The sequence below is a fragment of the Sphaeramia orbicularis genome, chromosome 24, assembly GCF_902148855.1.
Source record: "Sphaeramia orbicularis chromosome 24, fSphaOr1.1, whole genome shotgun sequence".
NCBI lineage: Eukaryota > Metazoa > Chordata > Actinopteri > Kurtiformes > Apogonidae > Sphaeramia > Sphaeramia orbicularis.
The window spans coordinates 15,793,366-15,818,357 of record NC_043979.1 but is presented as its reverse complement, the minus strand read 5'-3'; the positions used below and the strand labels follow the sequence as shown (position 1 = coordinate 15,818,357).

Here is a 24,992-nt window from a genome sequence, read left to right as displayed (position 1 = left end):
CACAACAGACTAAAAATGTTAATATTTCCTGGCCTTTGCTGGTAAAGGAGTCATTTAATTAAAATGTTCAATATGTAATATTTAGATGTGCTGAGATAAGATTGTGCCGGTTGTTTTTGATGATTTTTGCCAGAAATCAGTGTACAGAATAGGGATGCAAATTATCGATTAATTCATTAATCATTAGTTGGTTGACCTTATCAATCGATTAATGATTAATTGATAAGTGGCGATTTTCCTGAGAACCTGAATTTCTCTTTTGATAGGGTCTATGAGAATAAAAGCTAAATACTATTTATATACACTTCATGACAAAAGCATGTCATATTCCTTAATGATTGACTTATTGTACCATTGGGAATACAGAACAGGCAATGATATTTATAGAGTAGAACTAAATAAATTTTGCAGAGAAATTCAATAAAATAAATGGATCTGAAGAGGGGCAGTTTAGAAGAGATGGGCATTTCTGACTTTGCATCACTACCTGACACGACGGAGTGAAATTTCATCAAATCTGTGGCTCTCAGCAGACTTCAACACAAACTTCACATAGCATGTCTGAATCTTTCATATTTAACCTTTAAATATAGGTTAAATGCAGAATTGCACATCTTTTTTCAGTCTCCTCCTGCTGCTTACTGAACATATATTCAGTTACTGATACAATTCACATCTCGAGTCAGTACCATGACCTTGTTTCATGTGACCCCTTACTGTGAAATTAAACACAGGGAGACAACCATGGAGATAATTTGCAGTTTATTCCTCCTCCAAAGCGAGATGCCTCTCCCAGGGTCAATGTTCATGGACATCACTGAACAGCATCACCTGTCAGAGGCAGGTTTGACCTGTGAGCTTAAAAGGTACGAGTCAGCTCTGAATGCAGGGAGGCTATCGTCTCACAGTGGGCATGTGATTAAACCTTATTGATTTCTTACAACAGGGCCTTCTGGGTAGTGCACAGTCCCACTCTGACCTTCCTTAAGCAGTCAGAAAACAATTACCCAGCCTTGCTTCTCCAGACACTGGCAGGGTCAGGGGTGGCAGTGGATTCAAGAGGATTATTACTTTCATAGTGGGATTCAGCTCAAACAGGCCCCAGGGAAGAGGAAGGGAGATTTATAAGACTCTTCCGCCTCTTCTTTTGCTGATGTATCTTTTTCTTGCCATGCATTACCTTCCTTTCACTCCATTCCCCCTCTTTCTCCTCCTTTCTGTGTGTGTTTCACTTCCTGTCACGTTGAAGACAGAGTATGGAGGTATAATTGGAGAGGTAGAAGTCAAGTAAATTAGAGTCGACTTCACTTCCATTCCACTGTGGAAGCACCGGTGACAGCCTTACCCACAATTAACCGTGTCTGCACGACATCAAACTCAGTGTCTACATGCAAGCACATTTGTGGAAGTAATGACTTGTGTTTTCCATTATGCTGAGCACCATCTGATATCTCGTTGTTGATGTCTTACATGTTGTAATTACTTTGCTTCAGTCACGTTGTCGTGTCATAGTTTGCGAATCAGGAGAAAAGACCACAACATACCAAAGCAGAATCTGTCCAATTTCAATTTCAGCATGTTTGCGTCATTAGAAACTTAACCCAACTGTAGTTTAGACTGAATTCCATGCCTGTAAGCTATTATTATATTTACAGTAACTTTACTTTGAACCCACAACAATTAGGCCAACTCATGTACACTTCTGTATGGAATTAGTGTATACTAGTTGTATATATGTTGGTGAAATAAAAATTAGTGTGCACACCACTTGGCCCCCCCATTTTCATTCTGACATGAACATAAATGTTAGCTAGCTGCTATTAATGCTTGAAACACACAGTTTTATTTTTAACAGGAGCCAGCTAATTCTAATGCACACCAACAACAGCTACATTTAGCTACTAGCTAGTGAAATTACATTTGATTGGTCCTAAATATAATGTAGTCCTTCACATATGACAAAATATATTCAAACTGCTGTTTGCTGACTTTAAATACTTTTTTTTTTTTTTTTTTTTTGCAGTGAGGATCCAATCTTGGTGTTTGTTCTACCCGGTGAGCTACCAGGGTACCCAAGTGTTTTCTGGTCTTTTTCTCTGATTCACACAGCTATGACGTCAAAACAACGTGATAAATTGTTGCACCGCTGGTCCTGAAGCCACGTTATGACGTCGTGGGAACAACACCACCACAGCAATATCAGACTGTGTTTAAATGGTTATGTATGTGGGTATCCCTCTGTGTGCGTGTCTGTCTGTGAATCTGCATCTTTGTGTGCATAACGCCAGCCTCTTGGGTACTGACCATGTGCATGGCGTCCTGGCGTTGGGGCAGAGAAGACAGCTGGGACTCCGAGTGGTACAGGGTCATTCCCTTCCTCAGGGCACGAAGGTCACCTGGGTTGCATTGCTGGGTAAAAAATATAAAACACATTTGAAAACCAAAAAGTAGAGATGAGGTTTCAGTGCCTGAGAACCCTTTAGCTGTGACATTTAAGATAAGATAAATACACTAGTGATCTACATCCCACTGTAATAACCCATTTTACAGCTAACGGCAAACAAATAAAAGAAAAATACCTTATAAAGAACCTGCTCTATTTAGTTTTCTGTCTGCTTATTAATCACAAAAAAAATAGATGAACATTTTAATGAAGATACCTTTAATTTCTAAAGAGCTGTAATTTTTTGGGTGAACAGATTCTGAGAAACAGCACATATTTTGTCATTTCCGTACTGTGAATGACTTAAATACAGCCACGATTTACGGTTGAACAAAAACACACAACACTACACAAAATGTGCATCAAGTTAAATAAACTCTGCTGCAGTTCGCACAACTTCATTTGTAATAAACCTGCCAATACACACAGATAATATTGCTGATGTGTCTTCGTTCAGTGATGTTCATTACGACTCCATCTCACACCTGCACTCTCATCATCACTCTGACGCAGTTGCTGGGGGGCGGTTCATCTGCAAATCTGACTTTTATGTGCTGTGGCTTTCCACATAAATGGCACGTCACAGGGCCGAGCTGTATCATATTGTGCCATCATCATCATCATCATCAGTGGCGGTCGTTACGCAGGGACAGTGTACTTAAGATTTGTCCTCATTAGCAGCCAAAGACCACTGGTTCCTGGGGGCAGTAACCAGCCCGGCGTCGCTCTCCGTAGGCAGGAACACGGCGACACCGCTGCTCCTTATGACATTTCTCATGTCACGCACTAGTGTTCCCTCTGCAAGCGCTCGGCGTGTAAACACACGTGATGCCTGGGAGCACTCAGGCTATAAATAACTCAATGAGCTGTGGGTGTGCGTCTGTGAGCGGACATTGTGTTTTGTTGTCTGTCTCTGTATTATCTCTCTGTGACACACAGGTGCACGACTTTGCACACAAAGGCACAATCATTCCCCTGTATCATCCCCGTCCTTTGACACACACACATCCCCCTTCCTCTTCTCCTCTGCAGATCCCGTCAGTTTGTCCTCTCTAACCTTTCCATATCCTTCCCTTGGCACTTCCTGATCTATCCTTCAGTTTTTCCATATGCATGCCCTTAATTCTGTACCTTTGCAAACATCTCTGCCATTTCTCCAGGCTCAGTGTCTGTCAGATGCAGATGATGTCCTAAATGTCATGATCAGACAAGTGACAGACTACACTCGACTGAAGATGTAGTAAAGATAAGAATTTCCGACTATTTAAATCATCTTTAGGTTATCGTAAATGCTTGAATCAGCAGCGCAAACAAACTAACACAGACCTCTGAACACCTCCCTCCTAAGTTGACCTTGACCACCAAGACCAACAAAACCATTTGTTTACCAGACAGCCTGGAACATTTGAGCCCTCCGCAGTCCTCTGGGCTAAACCTTGGGCCCGACCATCTATCCATCTATCACAATGTTCTTGGTGCTGACGGCGAGAAGCTGTGGACGTCATGCATCATTTCCTGTTTGAGTTATGAGGAGCAGAGGTGATGCCACCTTGACAAAAGGGCAGAGGAAACAGCGCAAGGCTCCTTCAGTGCCATAATGTAACAGAAAACAAATCCTGTCCCAGACAACAGGGAGTTTCTTTATCCTGCATGAGTGGAAGAACTGTTCAGATCATTTACTAAAGAAAAAACACCAAAACCACACGATAAAAATACACAACAACAAGTAAAAGTCCTGAATTCAAAATGTCACAAATATGTATGATCAAAATGTGTTCAACATGTAAAGAGGAAAAGTAGCAACTGTTCTGTAAAAATGTCATCATCAGTGTTTTAGATGTTTTTGGATTCATATTAAAAATACATTCATGTGTCTCTTGCATTTTACTGCTGCAGATGTTCAGACTACTATTAATCGTATACTGTTATGCAGGTTAATCTATAGCACAGGTGTCAAACATGCGGCCCGGGGGCCAAATCCGGCCCACGGGATGAATTTGTGAAATGCAAACATTATACTAAGATATGAACAATCCTTTTAGTTCAGGTTCCACATTCAGACCAATTCAATCTAAAGTGGACAGGATTCAGTAAAATACTATCATAATAACATATAAATAATGACAACTCCAATTGTTTCTCTTTGTAAATGTAAATATTTTCATGTATTTATACTTAAAGTATAATTTTGCAAAAAAAAAATGCAAATAACCTGAAATGTCTTAATAGAAGCAAGTACAATTTTAACAATATTCTGCCTGTTATTAAATGTTTTGTGTATTTGTAGATCTACTGTGATCTGTATGTTATAACGTACATGTGTAAATGATAAACTGAGGCAGAATATTGTTAAAATTACACTTATTTTTTCAGTTTGTTCATGTTATTCACATCTTTTGAAAGGATAGTTTGTAGGTGTAAACCTATTCATAGTGTAAATTTACTTTTTTCGCTGTAAAACATAGAGAAAAGTTTGGAGTTGACATTATTTATATATTATTATGTTATTATTTTACTGGTTTGGCCCATTTTCGATCAAATTGAGCTGAATGTGGCCCCTGAACTAAAATGAGTTTGACACCCCTGATCTATAGCAATGCATAAGATCATCACATGTCTGCATGCACTGAGAACCACGTCTTTAAAAAGTACAGCTGCACAGTGAATTGGACTGCAAAGTCAGTGTGTGTCATAATTTCCCTATGAAGGCTGAAATTTAGATGTCCAGTGTGTGTATAGAGAGATTTGGGTTCAGTGACACTGAGCAGAGTTTTGTTTTGTTTTTTAGGTTGTTTGTATGTTTGAGTTGTAATATACACAATACGGGAGACTGAAATAGTCATCATGGAGTCTCCATTGATCAAAGAAAACCCGTCTCAGCTTTGTGACTTAGTATATTTTGCAGTTAATCCATGAGTTAACTGCTTAAAAGGACGAGAACATTCTGTATAACCTTAATTTTGCACAAACAGTAAAAATCTGCACATTTAGAGAGATGTGGGTTTCATTGGGACGGAAAGGAGAAATTATAATCTTAAATAATTCAAGTTCTCAGACCAAATGTGGTGGAATAAAAGCACAATATCTACCTCTGAGATCTAGAGCAGTAGGAACATAAAGTAGCATAAAATGAAAAAACTCAAGTGCAGGCACATCAGATTTGTGCATGTAAGTACAGTAGTTCAGTAAAAACAATACTGTAGTGATTTAGTTTTCATTCTGTATTTGTCTTTTCTTTAATTTGCAGGCTAGACAAAAATTCTCATACATCCATCATCAAAAATATGCAGCTAATATGTTCAGGTTAGTCATGTTTCGGCCAAACTGACGTGCCAGTCGATAAAACGCATAACGTTGTGAATGAACCGGCCATGATTCATTAACCTCCATTGCTGCGTCCACTGGACCCAACTGCCACCCACTTAGGCTGTAGTTAACGTATGAAGGGCCACTGGATTCTGTCATAAAATCATTAAACTCTCGGAGTCACATTGAGCTTTTACTCGTTAATGATAAAGTGGCAGCGAGCGTGTAGGTAGAACCACAGCGTCTCACACTTCAGCGCCTTAATAGAGCTAAGTAATGGTTGAAGGGAGGCCGGGGAAAGAACAAGCAACGTATGCACGTGGTTAAACATGTCTGGATGAGTGGGTGGTGTGCATGTGCACACACACCCATTTTTGTCATTGTCTTACACCTGTGCATGTGTTAATATCTACCCCTGGACAATGCTGTCAGCCCAATCCCTCCCTAACCTTAAGTACAGCACAATCCTTCTGAGCTAGTCAACATTCCAGCGATAAGAGGCGATTGTTTCCCTCAAGCCCAACACAAGTTTCACTGGGCCAGTTTCATAACGCAGGAAGTTAAGCAATATGTCCATTGAGGCAGCTAATCCACTGTAAACTCCACCTGCTCGGACTCAGACACAACAGAGACCAAACTGTTGCACAAGAGTTAAATAAACAGTAAAACGCTCAGATTTTTTGCCATTTTTTGCAGAGGAAACCTGTGTTTTGTTGAGTATTGTTCAGGGCTAAACAGCGTGCAGAGTACAAAGTCCAAACTACAAGAGCTGGCAGTTCTGGATCCATGTAAAGTGCGTCACAACATGGAACATTTAAGTGGCTGTCACTATTAGATTACTTGTGGTATCTATTGCCAAGTCCTGACACTGCTTTTTATAGTTTCCTGCCTCTTATATAAAACTAAACTGAATATTTTTGGGTCCATCCATTTTATGATATTTTATTGACCAAACAACTTAAAAAACCAAGTACATAATAAGGTTAATTGACAATGAAAATAACAAAAAGCTGTAGTTCTATAATAAAGTTCAGCATTGTGGTCTACAAATAGAACACTCAACACATAAAAAAAAAAAACTGTTTATTTGACAGATAGCCCAGTAAAAATCTCATTTTATATATTTTTTTCCAAGTGGAAACATGAGTTAAAATGGTGACTAGTATTGTAATGTTTGTCAAAATGAGGGCTTTAATTTTTACAGCCTTACACTTGTTCCAATTTCATAAAAACAAACAAAAAAAAAAAACTTTATAATATCACATCCAGTATGATTACATTTCTAAACTTAACTTATAAACCAGACATTCTTGACATTCTCACACACTGATCGTCAGTCATGCATAGTGGATGTTAGATCCACCTGTGTCGCCCCCGTATCTTAAATTATTTAGCCCGCCAGACGTCCCGACAGGACAGGACAGGACAAGCGCGCGTCACTTATGCACCGGAGCACAGTGTAGCATCCATCCACCTAGGGCTAATTCAGCAGACACACTGACCGAGCTGTGGAGGAAAAAAAAGGAAGCTCCGAGGACAGGAGAAAAGGGATTTCCTTGCAAAGAGAGGCCTCATACAAGCAGGGCCACCTGTGTTCATTCATCAGCAATGCATGCTAAGCAGCGCGGAAAGGGGATCAGACCACAGCAGCAACACCTTGACACGGTAAGGCAATCAGCACGACTTCACCTCTGGGTCAAAGAGGTCAGAGGTGAGGTCGGCACGTTTCATTAGTTTTTGTTCATCTTAACCAATAAAGACCCAGTGGTACTGTTATGGGCAGTTCCCAAATGAAGTTTTTCTCTGCATTTAACCTTTACTAAGTGATTTATCACCATTTATTAGAACATTATCTTCTTTATTTTGCATTTTAGTGAAAATCAGGTATGGTTCGTACATTTAATTTTCTGATCGTACAGATGTTCATAAAAGCTCAGATTAAAGTTGAGAGTTTTTATATCAGAATCAGAGAAAACTGAAAAAATGGACTTTTCAGCAAAGATGTCATTACATGAACATAAACCAAGTGTCTCCATCCACTGTCATTTATCAAACTTCATGGGTTTTACTGGTGAATCAATGTTGTAGAAGTTAACTGTGTTTCCACGTTCACTACGGAACCTCTGAAAGTCCAAATGGGTCATATCTGAAGACCATGAAAAGATGACAAACTATATTTTATAACAATTATTTATATGCATTGATAGGATTAGTGGATCAACAGGTATTAAACAGTTTACACCAGTAGAGGATTTTGGTCAATGGTGGATGTCTTTATGGCAGGGGTGGGCAATCCTGGTCCTCGAGGGCCAGTATCCTGCATGTTTTAGATGTTTCCCTCTTTCAACATACCTGGTTCACATGATAAGCCTATCATCAAGCTCTGCAGAAGCCTGATAATGACCTTCAGGTGTGCTGGAAGAGGGAAACATCTAAAACATGCAGGATACCGGCCCTCGAGGACCAGGATTGCCCACCCCTGCTTTATGGGTTAAAGTTCCTATTTCACTTTAGCTTGAGTTCACTATATGTGTGTTTCAGGAGTTATACATTTATTGTTTTTGGTTTGGTTTGTTTCTTTGTTTGTTTGTTAACACTCTAGCAGGAAAATTATTGATTGAATTCATACCAAATTGGGTTTATAGATTGCCAGTGACCCAGAATAGATTTCATTACATTTTGGGAAAAATAGGTCAAAGTTAAATTTTTTTTTCTTCAAATTTTTAAAATCTTCCCATTTATTTATAAAGGACAAAATATGTGTGAGGGGTGGGGTTTGTTGTGCCTGGACCATTTGTTTCCGTTGTAATAGAATTTCTATAACCTCCTAAGACCCAGGAAATGTCAGCAAAGTACAAGCTTTTTTTTGTTTTTATTAAATAAGTGCCTATATTGGAAACATCATAATGCAACAGTTTTTAAATTTCTATGGAATGTCCTTTCTGGTGGACAATTTTCTTTTCCTTTTTTTTGTATAAAGTTCTGAAACTCTTGTCCACAAATGTGGACAGAAAACCCATAGCTGGGTCTTAGGAGGTTAATCAGTCTTTCAGATATTATGTGGTAAACCTCAATTTGCTGAAGCTGAAAAAACTAAAATCTGATTTTAAAAAATCCTGTTTATGCAAAGATCCCATATTGAGAAAAACCATTTTATTCACCATGAACCATTAAAATTCAAGGAAATTTTTAACTTACTATATAACCTTAGGCTCAGAATTACTTAAAAACTTCCATAGCGGTACGATACCTTATGTTCAATCCTAATTTCTGAATAATACTTTTACATTTTAACATGAAACAAAAGTAGATTACATATTCCAGTACAAATGTTTAAATACATTTTTCAGCTCTTCCAGTTGTTTCATAACATACAACATATGAGCCCATTTCCTAATATGTGGTTAAACCTAAGCTTTCTGTTTTAGATATTTAGGTTTTTTGTTTCAGTGCCTTGGCATTTCAACCAAACCAGTTTTACAACATAAAAAATACACTTTAAGCTACCTCTTAACATATACCATCAATAAACAGGTATAAACCATGCCCTAGCACTGATGAAATTTGGTCCATAGGTACTGAAATTTGGTCATCAAGACATTTTTGGAAACTTAACAGTATCTAGTTCAATTAATGCCATAAAGGTACAAGAGTGCCAAACCTACTGTTACACACTTACAGATTATTGCAGTTGAGTGCATTACATTGAACAGGTATTGCTATGTGTCCAACCTGTGGATCTAAAAAAAAAAAAAGGCATCAAGCTCAAAGCTGCGAAATTCCCATCACCGAACACGTAAAAGAGAAAGCGGACGAAAGAGACCCAACTGATTGGTGAAAACAGAAAAGCGTTTCAGAAGAGTGTTCAGACATTTTGAGAAGTTACCTTTCTGGTGTGTATCTGTGATAAGCTATACCGGCTATAAGCCTAGAGGAGAGAAAAACATAAGGATGTATGGGTTCATCATTTGCCTGCTGGGAGTTATTATTAACAACAATGGCAGCAAATGTATTTTTCTTGAGATCCATACTGATAGCCCTTTGCAGAAATCCTTCAAAGGGAGGAGTTTTCTGTCTTCTGATGTGAACAGTGACTAATACACACTGTGAGACAGGTTCATGTTTTCAAGTCTTGACAGAACACCGTAGTGAGACAACGTGAAGCTCCTAATTGTAGCGCTTAGCAGCTAATTATGAGGATCATTTCGGCTTCATATCAGTGTTTCCGGCCTACACACTCTGCCTACATATGAATCTGGTGGGAGATAATTGAGGGAAGAGAAACCGCCGAGAAAAAAAAAAGGCTTCAAATCGAAAAGCCATTTAAAGTGTGAAACTCTGAGTCGAATGTCTGCAGCCTGACGTGCATTTAATCATTATTTATAAAAAAAAAAAAAAAAACTAAACTAAAAAAGCTAAAAGATTTATGATGTACAGATATTAGGACTGGCCAATAACAACAAGAAACTAAACAAATGATGACAAAATGCTTTATTGCGATATCACTTTACATTATATTATGGTTAAATCAAAATATTTTACAGTGTGATAATCATTACAAATTCATATATTTCTTAGTCTTAGAGTGTATTTTGTTATATTATTAACTTAAGAGGCAGCTACGTCTGTCTTTTGGGTCTTTGCAGGTTAAATCCCTAACATGTCCATATAGACGGTTCCTTCAGGTTTCTACAAGTTAAATTTAAGACTTTTTAAGACCTTTTAAGACTACTTAGAACCAAATTTAATGGCCATTTCACAGCCTATTTCACAGGCTTACAGGCAAAAATTTGTGACTCCTAGAATTTAGGAAAATGTATTTATTTACTCCAACACCTTGATTCCCACTGTTCCAAGACATTCTTCACCGGGGCCTGCAAAGTTAGTGATAATTGGTTCCTAATTTCAATCTAAATTGTCAGTTTGGAACGGGTGGAACTGAGTAGACTAATGTTACTTTCTTTGTACCTTGGACATTTCTCCAGCATATTTAAATACAATTATGGCAGTTTATGGCAACATAACTTAAGACCTACCATATCAAATCTAATACATTTTAAAGACTATTTTAAGGTATTAAATCCAGATTTGTGAATTCAAGACTTAAGACTTTTTAAGACCCGCTGGAACCCTGATATGGAATATTTTTTAGATAATAAATCTGACCATGAGTTGACGTCTGTGGTCGCTAATCCATGTGTGTAACCTACACTCCTACAGACTGACATGTGACCTCCCACTGAACCAAACCAAAAATCTACAGCCCCCTCCTTTTTTTTTTTTAACACCCCCACCTCCACTCAGTACTGCCGTCATCTAAAAATTTAGAAGTCAGAGGAAGGTCAACTGTGGGAGAAATGCTTTACTCTGTCACTGTCACTTAATGCCTCTTTCCACTCCTTTTTCCTCCTCCGCACCCACGGTTTGCCTCGGGGGCTAACATCACTGCTCACTACTGAAGCTTACTGACTCCCCATGAATTAAACATGGATAAACATATTCTCCAACTAACAGGCGGGCTGCCGTGAGGGGGTGGCTTCACACAGTGGCATCAAGCAACCACTTTATCTCATCACAGCTGCCTATCACATGTTTTGGATGAGTTGAAAAGTTGCACAAGAGGAGTTCATTGAGGGCAGAACTTTGAACCAGAGCTGCTTTTTTTAAGCTTTATCTCCAGTTCATCATGTAGTAGCAGACCAGGGTAAATGTTTGTATGTGAGACATGAAGAGAAGGCCACCGGGGTGATGTGCAGCAGCAGTAACATGTAGTATTCATGCAGGAAGTGTGAGTGTGAGTGTGTGTGTGTGTGTGTGTGTGTCTCACCTGCGACAGGAGCTTGTTGTTATCGTCCTCCAGGATCCGCACTTTAGTCTCCAGCTGCCTGATGTAGTTGGAGGAGGAATCTGGAGGAGAGACAGAGAAGAAAAGAAGGGAGGTGAAGTGATTAGCATTTCAAAGACGTCAAGCGGAAAACAGGCAGACAAGGCCACTGCAGCGAAAGGACCGCATAGAGATCCAAAAGGTTGTTGTGCACTTTGAGAAAGCCAAAAAAAACCTCCACCGGGATAGGCATTCTCCAAATGAGGAAGGAAAGCAGAAAGTTGTATTTTTTAAGCGTGTGCTCTGCCATTAAGCCTCATTGCACACATTTAACATACGAGGACAAGGACAAAGACTGGGGTCCCTGGAGACCCCATGAATACACTACTGTAAGAAACAGCAGTCACAGATAAATGTTAAGTTATTGTATCTCAATACACTATCGTCATTATTAGATATGTGATAATGTCCTCTTATTTCAACAGATTTTTATTGTAAGAAAGTTAATGTACAAATGTGTGAAAACAACTATCTACACATAGAACTATCTACACTTAAATGTCATTTTGTACCCTCATCTTACTGAACATTACAGTTTAATTATCCAGGTCTGTTTTTATACTTGTAATTTATTATGTATAGTGTATTTGCACTTTTTCCATTTTTCTGTTTCTTTGTACTTTATATTATGTTGCTGCTGCACTGTAATTTCCTAGTTTGGGATCAATAAAGTATAATCCATCCATCTATCACCATAATGAAAGTTCAGTTAATATTAACTGACATACAAATAATTAATGATTAACCCTTTCATGCATATTGGTCACTCCAGTGGACAGTTCTTCTCCAGCTGTTCTCTTGTATATTCATGGATTTGTTGTTTTAGTTCCATATCAGCCAACACAGTGGACACTTATGCACCATCCCATAATAATACACTGACATTCCTCCCACTACTGTAACTTTCCTGTTCTTGATAAACCTGATCTCCAGTAACATATTTGAGTATAAATCAATTGCTAATTGTTATTAGACTGTAATTAACAGTTAAAAAAAATAAAATAAAAAACAAAAACATGTTGTTTCTTTGCATATTATCTGAGTGTGTAATAGCTAGTATTATAGATGTTAAAATGTGAGAAAATATCAGACTAGCAGCATTACAAATGTTTTTATTTCATGGTTTTCACACAGTATGTCGCTTCAAAAATGAAACACATGGTGTCCAGCTGAGTGGACATTTTTGTAACTTCATGAAAAATACGTTCATAAAAAAATTCAATCACACTGTTTTTTTTTTTTTTTTTTTTTTTTTTCATGCCTAAAGAGGTATAAAAATAGTCAGAAAAAAATCTCATAATTCATGCATTAAAGGGTTAACATTATAACTGCCTTTTCTGCTCACTTGAATCCACCAGTACAGTATTATCCTAACAATAGTTTCTATAATATACATTATGTATTATATATGCATTAGTACTGAAAGTCACAACAAATAACTGCATTCGTTTGTCATTAGGTTATGGCCAAAAAAGTCAGAAGATATTTGATATCAATAACTTCCATAAAAATCCTATCACATAAATATACAAACAAATGCCCAACAACACCTGTTTTCATGCAAAAGAATGGACACAATTGTCACAATCATGCAAAATAATTGTATTAAGTCCAAATAATTTCGATAAGCCGATTATGTAGTAATTGCAACAGGCCTCGGTACACGTCATCAACAGAACGCATGAGGACATATGTCTGCATCTGTGTCTGCTGTCCACTAAATGACCGTTCCTGGGTCAACAGAACTGAAAACTGTGCACTGGTTCTGCAACGCAAATACAAAAATGCAAAAGATTTCTGAAAAAGGCCTTGTGTTCTAAAATAAAAACAGTCATAGGTTAATGTTAAGGGTCAAGCAGTAAAAATTCCTACCCAGAATACCCTTCACTCAGTACTTCACTGGGACTTGAGAGATCATGTCTACATCTTCTCCTTGTTCAGCTCAGAAAAGACATCACCGTCACATTTTAGCTGCGGCTTTCTATTCTGTGCATGTGACAAACAGAGTAAGTGATGCCTAATTACTCCACAGAGACTTCCACCGCCATTGTTGATCCCGATAAAGCGGCGGCATTCTGCGTTAACATGAATCAACTTCGCTGAGTTCAAACTGAGGACAGGGAGCTCTCTGTAGAGTGGAGGTACAGCGCTGCCTCAGTAGGTGGCACAGAGCCTGTTATCTAAAAAGACATGTTTAATTTACAGAGAGATCAAAGCAGGCGAACTGCACCCAGGCAAATAGTCAGGAGAACAGAGCACTGCACACACAGCTTCACTTTATTTTGTTTCCTAAATGGAAGAGCGGAGAGACAAAGAGTGGAAACGGCGATGTAGAGATGGCAACAAAGACAGTGGGGGGGGTTGAGTAAGATGCAGAAGAGAAGTCATCACTGTAGGGATAGCACACACACAAAATCACAACTTGTTGCATCAGTGAGCCTCCACTGGTTTGAGTAAAGCTGAACCAGTTGATTTTCATTCTGATCTTTGTGTCTCTGTGAAATCTACAGCCAGGGGGTGCTATTCTGCACAAAGCACTTATGTCCACACGAATTTCACAGCAACCAGGCTGTTGTTGCGAAATTCTCCTCTATAGGAATGCACAGATGTTGGGATAAATTTGCTGAATGATAAAATGATCACCTAAATTTGTTTTTTTTCATAGAAGGGTTTGCATCGTTTTCTTAACTACAAAGCTGATCTCTGACCTCAAAGCAGACGGGGTGAACAACTCAGGTCTGCATGGCTATTTAAGGTCAGCCTTGGCATTTTGAGGTGTGTGTGTGTGTGTGTGTGTGTGTGTGTGTGGGGGGGGGGGGGGGGGGGCAGTGCAGCAGACAGAACTGCTCAGTTGCCTTGTTAAATGGTGGCTGGACAGCGAGAAGAAGAGGCTGCAGTGCCCAGAGATGGTAATCCTCTCTCCCTGCCTTGTGACCCTCTAATCTGGATTCATCTGCTGGCCTGACCTGCAGCCAGATCTCAAGCCGATTAGGATGAAGGTTCCTCAGCTTCCAGCCATTACCAGCACACTCAAACAACAAAAAGAGAAGGCGCAAAAAAGAGGAAAAGTGTGTTGAGTACGCCAAAATTACCTGCACATTTAGATCACACATGAAACAAATGTTAACTCTACATACCATAAAGGATATTGGCTCTTTATTAGTCATTAAAAATGGATGCACATGGATTATAATCTTTATGTGCTTTACTCAGGGTGGGACTTAGAAGGTGGATTATGTCAGAGTTATTATAGTTTTCATTCATATTTACTGAGTACTTCAGTTTTTTCATTTCATTTTAGTTTTAGTTAGTTTAGCTAGCTGCTAGAAGAACTGAGTGGTTTTGGTTGTGTTATTTAGTGTTAGTTATGCATTATCTTGAGGAAAACCATTATTTATAGAGAATAAGAAAGATATGATAATGGCATTAAATATATTTGTGCCTGTTTGTGTGTGATTTGACTATTTTACAGAGCCAGTATTTGCGTCAGTCTCAGTACTATTCATCTCCCTCCTGTTGTCCAACTACAGTCATTTCTACCTCTAGCTCCAAACACCCAAGATGGCTCCTGGCTTCAAAACACTAATCCGATGTAATAAATATGACTCCATTCACCTTTTAGATATAGATCCACAGTTAAAATGTTGGTTTACAAGTTAGTACTTTAGTCAGTTTTGTTTTGGGCCTTGGTCATTTGTTGACGTTAGCTACAATTAACTTGTTGTAGCTAACAACTTAGTTTGAGGAAAAAAGTTTTTAATTTTATAATTTTAAGAATATAAACTCAAAGAGCAAACATCAGAGGAACCGTCTTTCATTTGCATTAAAATGAGGAACGCTGGGCACCTCCTTAAACTCTATTGAAGTATGCATTTAACATATGATCAAATACTAATGCATGCACATTTGTTTTCTTGCACTTTAATCTGTTGCTGCCTCAACCAGTGAGTTTCCCCGTTGTGGGATCAATAAAGACTAGTCTAATCTAATATAATCTAATCTAATCTTGGGTGTAATCTTGAGAGGTGTATTTGTTTTCCCTCGTAAAAAAGAGAGAATTACAACTTCATTTTTGTAACTGACTTTTTTCTTAAACCATTACTGTCAACTTTATCCTTGTAGTATTGACTTGTTGAAAACTCCATTCTCACACTCTCACATTTATTTCAACATTTAATGTGGCCCCAATTCTTCTTCACCAACAGCAACACTGAACAATAACTAATGCTATCTTAGAAATGAGTTAGCTAATGTTAACAAAACACCAGTACCGATTGCACAGATTCCAACACAAACTCCATGTAAGCTCACTGAAATATCACATATTGAGCTTTTTATGAAATTCTTTTTTTTGCTGGTAGTAGAGCTCGGCAATACAATCAAAAAATCAAATATTTTAGTTGATTGGTTTCTAGCTACATGGACTGGTGACAAAGCATGATTCAGACATACTTTCTTTACTAAAACTATACACCATATATGACTGGAGAAACACCTTCACATGTATACAGGGTGTATTTGGTGTTGGTGGATATTTGTCCAAATTTACAGACCCAGGTTTTCATGCATGAGTGAGCAGGGGCAAACTGCACAATCCAAGTTAAAACTGGTTTGTGCAAAGTAGCGGTGGGATCTAAATCCAATCAAAGGTCATGGGAGGGGACAATGGGCATCCATTTTGTTTTCCACAAAATTGCCAGGTTACAGCACTAACACTTTGGCCACCATGTCAATTTCATTTCTTTACCTATGGCAGCTGTTCCTGCCTTTCAAAGTTAATTCAACTTGTTTAGGCCTGAAAATGTCACTGAGGACAGGCCAAGTTAGGGTTAGGGTTAACCCCCAGTTAGGGTTAGGGTTAGGGGCAATTTGCCCCTGCTCACTCATGCATGAAAACCTGGGTCTGTAAATTTAGACAAATATCCACCAATCCCATCCCTACCAGCGTCCATAAAAGAAAATTCCAAAAATTATCAAATGTGGAATTGGGGGTAATTTTTCAAAATGTCCAGTTTTTTAGATAAACCCTGTATATTACAAGACACAATGAAGTTGCATTTTGAAATTGTTGTGCAAAAACTGCACAAGGCTGATTAAGTGTATTAATTTGATACATTTCCCAGCTACTGCTTTGAGTTTTAGCTTTAGTCTTAGTTTTTGTTAGCTATAATAACATGCAGAGAGTCTTCAAACACTGCATGATTTCTCTCCAAGCTCTAAGTCTTGGATGTTGCACTGAATCTCAGAGCGCATCACATGTCATACGTTTAAGTGGTCCTGCTCAAATATGCTGTGGGAACTGCCTCAACAGCTGCACCACACTGAACTGTACACATGTTAGAGCTTCAGGGTTCTGCAGGGAGCTTGCAGCCGTCCCACTCTCTTTAACACCTGACTCCAGAGAGCAGTCCTGGAGGGAGATGGTTCGGGCAATTAAAGCCTCCTCCGGCTCCTCCTCCCCCCACCACTCCTCCATCGTTTTATCCCTCCACCCCTCCGACTCACATCTTCTCCTCTGCGTTCCTCCACAGGGCCGTCAGAAAAGCTACAGATCATGCAGGGATCGCACAGTCCCAGCCAAAATAATTACCCGGCGAAACTCAGCTTGGCATCTACTCTTTTATCCACAACAAGCACCGAGGGAGAGGACATTATTACTTATGCATAACCTGAATGTGATCTCAAGAGCTGATAAAGTGAGTACAAGAAGCTCTGATGTGGGGAAGTAGAAATGCCCGTCTAAGCAATAACACACAGACACAGAGGAGACAAGAGGGAACAGTGAAAGCTTGATATTACAGCACACAAGTAAGCAATTTTTAGTGTTTACCAAATGAAATGAGCTGATGTATTGTAATGATAGAGCATGCACGTCTGTTTATACATGTGCAAGACAAAAGGCGACGCAGACAGTGGCGAGTCCGTCCCTCTCTCTGCACGTCACTTCGTATCACGTCAGTACCACTGTGACCCATTTCCAGCGGCCACTCCCTCATCCAATCTCTCTCTCTCTTTTATTACATCCATCCACTTTGGCTTCTCTTTTTCAGCTTTTAATCAGTAAAGTGAGGACAGTTTCGAGGGACCCGCTGTCAAATTGGCTCATGAGAAAAAAAAAAAAAAAAAGACACTAAAATCATTTTTCAGTGTGTTGCTTCACTTTGACTGGGCTTTATTAAAAAGGTCCTGATCTCCACTGGCTCTTCATTTTCTGCTGTGCTCATATTAATGTAGCCTCTGTCTCCATCCAACCTCATTACTATTCCTACCACAGCATTTAATTCATACCATGTTGTCTGTATTTTTAGTGCCACTTGGAATTAAAGAAAATTCTTTACCAAAAAATGTTGATGACAGTAGGTAAGAACTTTATAATACTTTGCAAAATCTAAATCAATTAAATTAAAGTTTGTTGTTTTTTTTTTTTTAAAGTAAGAACTTTAAATTCCTCCCTAAGTGTTTGAGGGCAAGTAAACAAAACTGTATAAACTGTAAACTACCAAACTACAAATCACTATTTTCCAAAGGTATCCACTGCAGTTTTAGAAAGTTGTAATATATTTGTCTACAGTTGCAGTTTCAATATGATACAACGAACAACAGCCCTTAAAATAAGACAACATAAAATAAAAAGGCCATATCAGTAAAAAGCCTGTAAACTTCCAAAGTCCATCACCTACAGCTGACTGCCATACAGAGGCTGAGAAAGTAGGCCGCAGTCCACACAGCTCCTTCCTTTTTTTTTCCCATTGCGCACTTATTTAGGCCCTTTTGTACATTAATATGCATAGCAGTGTAGTTGCATGTTGTTTGTGTTGTTTTTCAAGCATGGCTGCCCAAAAGAATCCTCCCACTGAGAAAGGAGTAGAGATGGAGCACCTAAATGCAGCATGAAATTATCTATAATAGGCTGTGCTCCTAGATCTTTCTCCTTCTAGTTTACACTTATATGGACTCTACGGATCTCTCAGTTAAATGGATCTCTAATGCTGCCTTCACATGCAATCAAGAAGATGACCCTTTCCCCTTATGAATTTGAAATTACAAGTGTGTCGCGTTCAAGTGCTTTTGTTGTCGTAGCAAAAAGAAAAATGGCTGACAATTTATCTCGACCTGCTACTTGGATGAAACAGTTTTGGCCGTGTTCATTCATCTGCTACATAGTTTTTGTAATTTTTTTATTCAAATTGTGTAGGCTGTAAATGTGCAAAATCATCAGCTAACAGCAGCAGAATGTTAATAAAAGCATTGTTTATTAATAGGAATGAATCCTTCGTTGCTCTCTGCCATCATGTTGAAAAAGTCAAGTTATTTTCATGCCATGGATCAAAATTTTTTCCCAATTCTCCAGTAGAAAATACGACGTGGGGGGGCATTCATGTGCAATTTTTGAGTTCGTAACTGGTATTTACCACAATTCCCATAACACGTGAAGGCAGAATAAGCCTTATGTTCTGAATAGATCTTCTCACCAGGGTCTTCTGGGGCATTTTAGTGCTGTGTGGCCAAGAGGTTTGGGAGTATGTGATGTTATTTGTCTTAACCCATAAAGACCAAAACCATCTACTGAACTTAACAGTTTAATACCTGTTGATCCACTAATCCTATCAATACATGTAAATAATTCAGGTAATATGCAGTTTGTCATCTTTTCATGGTCATCAGATATGACCCATTTGGACGTTCAGAGGCTCCGTAGTGAGCGTGGAAACACCACCATCTTCTACAACATTGATTCACTAGTAAAACCCATGGAGTTGGATCGATGACAGTGGACGGAGACACTTGGTTTATGTTCAGTTACTATATTTTACTGAAAAAGCCCCTTTTTCTTCAGTTTTCTCTGTTTTTGATAAATAACTCAACTTCAGTCAGAGCTTTTATGAACAACTATATTATCTTTCAGCTAAATATAGGAAAATATATGATTTAAACTGAAAAAACACAAAATACAGAGGATAATATAATAGGCTAAATGGTGATAAATCACTTAAGAAAAGTCAAATATTGAGGAAAAACTATTTTAGAAGTGCCACAAAAGTAGCACTGGCTCTTTATGGGTTAAAAAAAGGGGATTTTCACCTAATATTTCACTTACTTATTACAATATTAATGAAAGACAAAGAGGTTATAGAGGTTCAGTTTACACTCAGTCAGTAGTAAGAACAAAAAAGAAAGTAAAATAAATATACAAAAACCAAATAAGTGCAAAGTCTTGAAGTAATCCTTATTTTGTGTGCCATAAAACACAAGAAGCACCAAATTTGAGGTATTTACACAGATTTTTTCCAATTTTCATCTGACATAGCTGCTCTGAATAAATGCCTTATAATGAAACCATGCTCACTTATTTCAGATCATATATGTACCCTCATCCTCTCTGTGGTTTAATAATTAATTGCACTTTCAATATTTCAGTAGTTCACTATTGTTAGTTAAATGTTCAGGGACAGTGAGCTTTAGTTGGTGAGGAGAACAACTGATTACAGTGCTGCACGCATCATGTAAAACTGTCGTTTGCTGATTCTTAAATGCTCAAAATGTTCACCCCATGATTCCTTTGCATTTAATTTAACTAAATGAATCAGTGAAATTTTTACCAATAAAGTTTCAGACTGATAAAATATATAAGAATAAATATGAAAAAAGAGGGTATATTGAGCAGCTCAGTTTGCTCAGGTCAGCCAAAACTGTATTGTTTCTTTGTTTCACACCAGTTTTTAAAAACAAAATATATTTTAATTAATGTGGTGTTCCATAAAAAACGCTGCTATTTCAATTATTCTGGGACAACTTCTCTTCTGCACCACTTTGCCTTTCATCTCCACATTTGTTCTGTCTTTAGGGGCAGTGAATTGGGGAGTAAAGGAGGGAAAACATGGAGTCGGGCATGAGGAAGGAGGGGCAGGACTTAAAAAAAAAAAAAAAAAAAAATCAGACCACACGTGTACAAATTTACACTGAGCATTTTGCTTATACTGGCAGGACTGTTACAATTACAGCAAAAACCAGCCTCTGTGCTGTTGACTCCAAGGTCTTTGCTACATCAAAGTAGCTTTGGAAAAATAGTACGGTTAAAAAGGACCAGGCTTCGGAATCCCCTTATGTTTTCAAGTCAGATCCCATGGCTGTTTAAAAGCCTGCAGTGCACTAAAAATCACTGTGCTTTTATTATTCCTGGCTCGGCTTTGGCTTTCATCTCCTATTCACAGCTGTATTGCAGTGTTGTAGCGCAAAGACATGGATATTCTCTCAGCAGTGTGTGTGTATACATACATATATATATGTGTGTGTGAGGAGCATGAAATAAGTGCTTATGTGCAGCATTTGTATGACAAGGAACCCATGTAGCTGTGTCTAAACTGTGCGTGAGTGTGTATCTGTGGGTGTGTGTGGGAGTGAAATAGAGCTGGTGTGAGAGAGGGGATTTTCAAACCCATCTGTGATTGTACTGTATGGGAGCCAGTATGTGTGTTCAAGGCGGAAGGTTGGGTCAATTACCTCAAGATGTTGAAGGAAAAAAAAAGAGCAGAAACAGTGTAAACAGTCTCTCTGGCTCTACTTTTCCCTGCACCCACACCCGACGTTGTCTGAATCATGTGAAAATCTGACCTCACCTGTTATAGAAAGTCTATCCATCATACAGTACGACTCCATGAACCTAAAAAACGCGACCAGAGAACACACCGGATCAACTGTGAGACTGTAATACAACTGGAAAATGTAAAAAACAGCAGAATATAAAACAAAATGGTAAGAATCAACACCTAAAACAGTTCGACTGCTGTTACGTTTACACACGATGGTGAGGATTACTACTATTCTAAGTTTGGTGGTGGTATAAACAGCATATTCCAGATACTAAAAGGAAATTTTTCCAATGAAGATAATAACATGAGACATGGCTGTATTATTCAGAGGTGGTCTTTGAACATGTGTGTGTAACATATGTGACACATCGCATCTTTCTTGTTTAATGTAACTTGGTTGGTTTGTTTGGGACATAAGTCTAAGCTAATAGTCTGAAAAAAACAAACCAATATTCTGGTTAGAAGTAGAAACACAACTGCTTCTGAATTACAATCCTATTTTTGGCAATGATAAGACAAACACATAGCACCTGCAGCAGCCTGTTAAAACAATAAAGAGACAAAATAGTAGATACACTGAATCCAGCTGTTTCATTGCTAAACTACAAAACAATAATGACAAATATCAGTTCAATAAATATCATTGCATTACAAGTTTTATTTCATCCTCAGTGTTGCTTCTGTTTCCTGTGTCCTCTATTCTTACCACATATTTTGGGGGTTTTTTCAAACATTTTTTCCCAACCATTTTTTCTATCCTTATAACCGTTTTAAATTTTCAACATTTGATTTCTGAAGTACTTGGGAAGTTCACGTTTTCATCCTTGCAATGTGCTGACAGGTGTTGGCCTATGTATTTAAATAAAGGGGAAAAAGAAACACATATATATAACCTGTTTGTCACCATTTGAGTGTTGACTCCTGAATATATAGTCTGTACTTGAATGCATCAGTTTGTGTGTCAGTGCCCCTACAGTTCATCCTTTCATACAAACATTAACCTGTCTGTGATGAATAGCTTTCTGAAATTTACTCAGAAATGCAAAACTTCATGGGTGTCACATTTATTTAGTCTGTATGATTTGTGATCCATGATTATTAGATCTACCCATAGAGTAAAAATGTCAAAGGCTTATCATCATTATCACAAAAATTTCACTGTGATCCTGTTTTTACACTGCTTTATCACCCAGTCCTATCTGATATGATGTAGCTAGAACATGTTAGGGCAGCGTAAATCACAGTATGCATGACTGAATGTAAATGTGACTATCAGGGAAATATTCTCTTTTAGCAGGAATGTAAACAGCTTAATAGCAAGACTGTCTTTTCCAGAATAGTCACAATAAAAGTCAATATTTGGCCTGTTTACAGTGTATCTTTTTTATTTTGTGCATATTTTCTGTATGAGTCTATAGGTACTTCATGTATAAATATGCATGCCAATGCTGCGTGCCTCCTCTGCTCAGCTGGCCAGTGCTTGGTCATAGCTGGGGCAAGTCGACCAGAGCAACAGAGAACAAGTTAAGTGGGCACCCATGCTGCATTAATGAGGGGGATGGCAGAACCTGGCAACCCAAGCACGTATAAACCACAGGGCCCTGGAAGGGCTTCAAAGGCTCGACTGGCTCATCAGCTGGCGGGGAGCTAACCCCATCTGACAAGACATGGCACCCGCTCTGAGGGAGAAGGAGCTTCACCTCACACGCACCCTCAAGTGTACGTGAGTGTAGATGTGGCTCAAGTGTACTCTTGGGGGAAAAAAAACAGCAAGACATTTTTTTCATGTGCGTGTGAATATTACCAAGTGCAGTATTGCTTTATGCTTGAAAAGAGACGAACTACACTGAGTGACTAGTGTGAAAGAGCCAAATGGATTACCCTTCAAAAGGATAACTTGTGTCCATCACTAAATCTTAAACATTGACCAGGTGGAATCAGCTTTTTAATCATTTGCCGCCTTTCAGCGGTGGATCTAGACAGGGCCTCACTAACCGTTAGTGGCAGCTGAACATGCAACGCATTTCCCAACGATGTGAACTAACAGACCATATGAGAAATCCTCTGTCAATATGAAACTGCAACAAGAGATTTGCCTTGAGGAGTTTTCGGTCACATAAATATTTAGTATTCTTTGGTGTAACACAGGTGTATTATAGCCCCATGAAGCGCTTTGTGGGCTGGCAGCAAAAATCAGACAGCTGATTGGCTAAAAGGGGACCTTGGACCTTGACCACAATTGGACACTGAATACACAAACTGTGAGCTCACAGTTAAAGAGTAAAACTTCAGATGGGACAACTTTTTCCTGTATTTAGGTTTCTTTCTTTTATTTCTTTCTTTCTTTTATACTGCAGCTGATTGTCCTTCTTTGTGATATTCTAAACACATTGAAAAGGTATTCAAGTATTGGTAAGACTTTGGAGAATATGAAAACTTATTTCATCTTCACTGATGCAGGTAACAGTGTCGCTGTTAAAACCGTAAAATAAATAAAACAGATATATATATATATATATATATATATATATATATATATATATATATATATATATATATATATTATTTATTTATTTATTATTTATTTTTTTATATTTATTTAATATGGTGTACATACTTTTCCAATTTAATATCACCGACAGGATATCACAAATCACATCTAAAATAAGCTCCCCTATCAGCTCTACCAGGGGGTGTCAACCACTTGAGCAGAACGGTATGGATAAGGAAGGAAGAGGAAAATAAAAAGAACAGTATATACCTAAATATCAGGACGAAATGTCTTGATATTCTATAGGTCAAATGGGAAGCTTTGGAGACTGGATGATATATTGATCACTAATCTATATGAGCAGCAGTCACAATCTATCATTTTACATAATACATATTACATAATAATATTATCAATTTAATGTGATACTACAGTATATGACAAAATAGTCTTCAAATATCTTTTGAAACTTCCCAATCCTGTTGACTCTAAATACTATAGGACAAATGTTCATGTAAGTTGTCAATAATTATTGTGATAAATGTCAAATCAATATTTTGTTTAAGACAAAGGGTGTTCTGTTTCTTCCATGTGAGGGTTGAAAGAACCAGGTTGGAACTTAATAGTTAGAATAATATGGTCAGAAGTGACAAATATTTGTGAATTCTAGAGGCAGAACCTTTAAAATAATGATAATGATACAAAACAGTGTCGGGAATAGATGACAACGTGCTGTTTCTATGTTTTTTATTGTTAAAAATGTTACCCTGTTAAGGGTGTATGTATTTGGATGGTAGGAGAGAGACAGTGATTATGAAAATATTGCCATAAAATGTATGATTAGTGGCACAACAGTATAATCAATACATATATTTCTATAATCACACAACAGATATATAGTTTCAATCACAACTGTTTCTGGAGTTCACTTTGAATACTGGAACAGGTGCACACTTGTTGTCATCTACAGGCTGAAACTCATTAATTCACACAAATTATGTCCATGTCTAATACATTATTACATCAGTCTTGCTATCTGTATGAAACAGATCAAGCTGATTGATAGTAATTACTTGTTTAATCTAATTATCCACAGTTACTGGCGTATGCTTCGTGTAATTACACACACTGTAGTCATTTGGGACCTGCATGGAGGTCAGCTGGGGCTCTTAATGCACAAAGCTTTATTGAATGGAACAAGAAGACCCGTTTAAACTCGGTCAACCTATTGATCGGTCTGTCTAAACATCCTTAAGTGGCAGAGAACACACGCAGGGT

The 24,992-nt window shown here is 38.1% G+C and overlaps 1 protein-coding gene across 3 annotated transcripts in view; it reads right to left on the bottom strand.

Moving 5' to 3' along the window:
- Positions 1 to 24,992, bottom strand: part of ccdc85cb (coiled-coil domain containing 85C, b) — a 64,592-nt gene that overhangs the window by 8,842 nt on the left and 30,758 nt on the right. Inside the window, exons 2-4 of one of the 3 annotated variants that reach the window (XM_030129125.1) lie at positions 11,577 to 11,656; positions 9,636 to 9,677; positions 2,305 to 2,409 (exon numbers count right to left, since the gene is read on the bottom strand). In XM_030129125.1, the coding sequence (XP_029984985.1) occupies positions 2,305 to 2,409; positions 9,636 to 9,677; positions 11,577 to 11,656 (227 nt within the window). The remainder of the gene's footprint in view (positions 1 to 2,304; positions 2,410 to 9,635; positions 9,678 to 11,576; positions 11,657 to 24,992) is intronic. The other 2 variants (XM_030129126.1, XM_030129127.1) reach the window with 2 other exon arrangements.